General features: G+C 42.0%; 1 protein-coding gene across 1 annotated transcript in view; it reads left to right on the top strand.

Annotated features, from left to right (window-relative positions):
* adam28 (ADAM metallopeptidase domain 28) overlaps nucleotides 1–2,403 on the top strand; it is a 27,951-nt gene that overhangs the window by 16,218 nt on the left and 9,330 nt on the right. The window contains exon 16 of the mRNA XM_032516079.1: nucleotides 830–935. Within this exon, the coding sequence (XP_032371970.1) occupies nucleotides 830–935 (106 nt within the window). The remainder of the gene's footprint in view (nucleotides 1–829; nucleotides 936–2,403) is intronic.

Raw genomic sequence — 2,403 nt, 5'->3', positions numbered from 1 at the left:
CGGGTCGCGGGGGCAGCAGCTCCAGTAGGATATAATGGATATAGTGGATCATATGTTGTCAATCCATTAATTAGTTTTTTATTTAAAAAAAAGTTTTTTAAAGAAACAACTTGCACGTCCAAATATTCTTCTGTGCAGGTGCGTAGGAAAATATCATCAACTTTGAACAAAGGTAATAAACCTACACCCTGCTCTTGCTATAGCATCACCGTTTATTTACAGAAAACTTACACTCCTTAACTAACATCTCTTGTTCTAGTCTCACTTTGCAAGACCCTCTTCCACAGCTTGCTGTCAGTGGCGGTGCTAAACTCCACACGGAGCTGCTGCAACATAGAGAAAACTCAGATTGGACAGCTAGGCTAGCTAGCTGTCTCAGCTTACCATGCAAAGCTCTAAGGAGCACTCAAAATTAGTCCTCGTAAATCTACGGAATTTAAAATTCCAACTCAAAGAAAGCGCATGCACAGGCATCCTGTAGCAATCGCAGAAGTGGAACGCAAAGGATATAGACTACTCTTGAACAAGAGTTAGTTTTCTGCAAATAAATGATAATGCTATAGCAAGAGCAGAGGGCAGGATTATTTTTTGGGCAGGACCAAAAACTAATCAATTCAGAAGATGACATACTTTATTAATACCGATAGGGGGAATTAAATTTTATCACTTTGTTTACACATTAATCAAGAAAATAATCAACGCATTAAACAATTCTGAAAATAATCGTTAGTGCAGCCCTAATTTGAAGAGGTAAACTATCCTGCCGCTGCTATCTAAAAAGAGCCTAAAGACATATGAAAGGTCACATGTAATCCTCTCCTTCCATCAGGTGCTACAGAGGCCCCTCCATTCTGCTACAACCATAACACCAGAGGAACCTACTATGCCTTCTGCAGACGTCCCTCCAATGACCAGTTCATCCCCTGCCAGAATCAGTGAGTCTTCTGAAACCATCCGATCACAATTGTTTAGTGGGACGGTTACTTTGTAAAATATCTTAATTGGCTCAGTGGTAGAGTGGTCACCTGCCAATCAGAAGGTTTGCAGCAGTTCCATGTCATGTCCTTGGGAAAGACACTGAACCCTGAGTTGCCCCTAATGCTGGGAATTGGGGTGTAAATGTGTGAGTGTTTATCGGATGAGCAGATGTCACCTTGTACGGCAGCCTTGGCCACAGTGTGTGAATGATGAATGGTTACTGTACTATGTAAAAGCACTTTGAGTAGTCGTTAAGACTAGAAAAGCGCTATATACTGTAAATACAGTCCATTTTCAAAAATACAGTCCATGTGGTACAGTTGAAATATTTGATGATTAGTATGTGTGTAGTCAGAGATGTTGTCATTTCAAATACTAGTGCAGTGCTTGTTGAAAATGTGTCTGTTTGGAACGGGCCAATTGCTTGGCCTGTGGTATTGCTACTAAACCACTTCATATTCAACTCCCTTGTATAGGGGCGGCTGTGGTTCAGGTGTAAAGTGGTCGCCTACCAATCGGGAGGTTGGTTTGATCCGTGGCCCTGCAGTCCCATGTCGAAGTGTCCTTGGTTCCTGCACTGCATGTAAAAGTGCTTTGAGTAGGTGTTGAGATATAAGCTATATATAGCTATATAGCTATATAAGAACAGTCCATTTACAATTAAATTTATATCCTACTACTACTACTGATTTAGTAGTAGATTTGCAGATTCAGAATGTAATCACAAAATATAACAATGACAAAGTGGAGTAATCAGACATTAGCCTCATGGACTCATGGCAGTGTGCTACCCACCTGGCCCGTTATGAGAGCTAAACAGCACATATCTGAGGCCACCAGAACTGTGTGTGTGTGTGTGTGTGTGTGTGTGAGTAGAGAGAGCGAGAGAGAGAGAGAGAGAGAGAGACAAACGGGGTTGTCTCGTGTTGGATCGTAAACAAATTTAACAATTCAGCAGAGGTGTTAATTTCCATACAGGATAAGTGGCTTGACAGTTAGGTAGGGGGATTTGATTCATGGGGGTATTTTGGCGTTGGTAATGTTATTAGTTAGCAGTAGACTTAAGTAGCCTGGGGTGAGTCTGATGAAAAGTGCTATGTCTGCCCGGTTCAGCTCTGAGATTTTCTCGCATTGCACAGCGCTGTGAAGGAACAATCTCTGAGAGTACTTTATATTCTGCCTCTGGTTAGAAGTGGTGAATGTAGGCTACAGCTCACAGCCACCTAGTAATGTATAGTGTCTGGCTGTTATTTGTTCCTTTCCTTTCAGTGGCATCCCGCTCTGTCTGCCACTTGTTGTCTGGTTGTGCTTTGCATGTGTGGGATTAAATCTGGGAATTGTCATTAGTTTATTCAAAGTCAAAGGTGTATGTCACATTTTAGCTGCCAGCTCCACTGCTCTGTCTTTGGGTCTTGGTGTGAGAGG

The sequence above is a fragment of the Etheostoma spectabile genome, chromosome 5 (genome assembly GCF_008692095.1).
Source record: "Etheostoma spectabile isolate EspeVRDwgs_2016 chromosome 5, UIUC_Espe_1.0, whole genome shotgun sequence".
Lineage (NCBI taxonomy): Eukaryota > Metazoa > Chordata > Actinopteri > Perciformes > Percidae > Etheostoma > Etheostoma spectabile.
The sequence above is the reverse complement of the archived record's forward strand: the minus strand, read 5'-3'. Positions and strand labels throughout refer to the sequence as shown.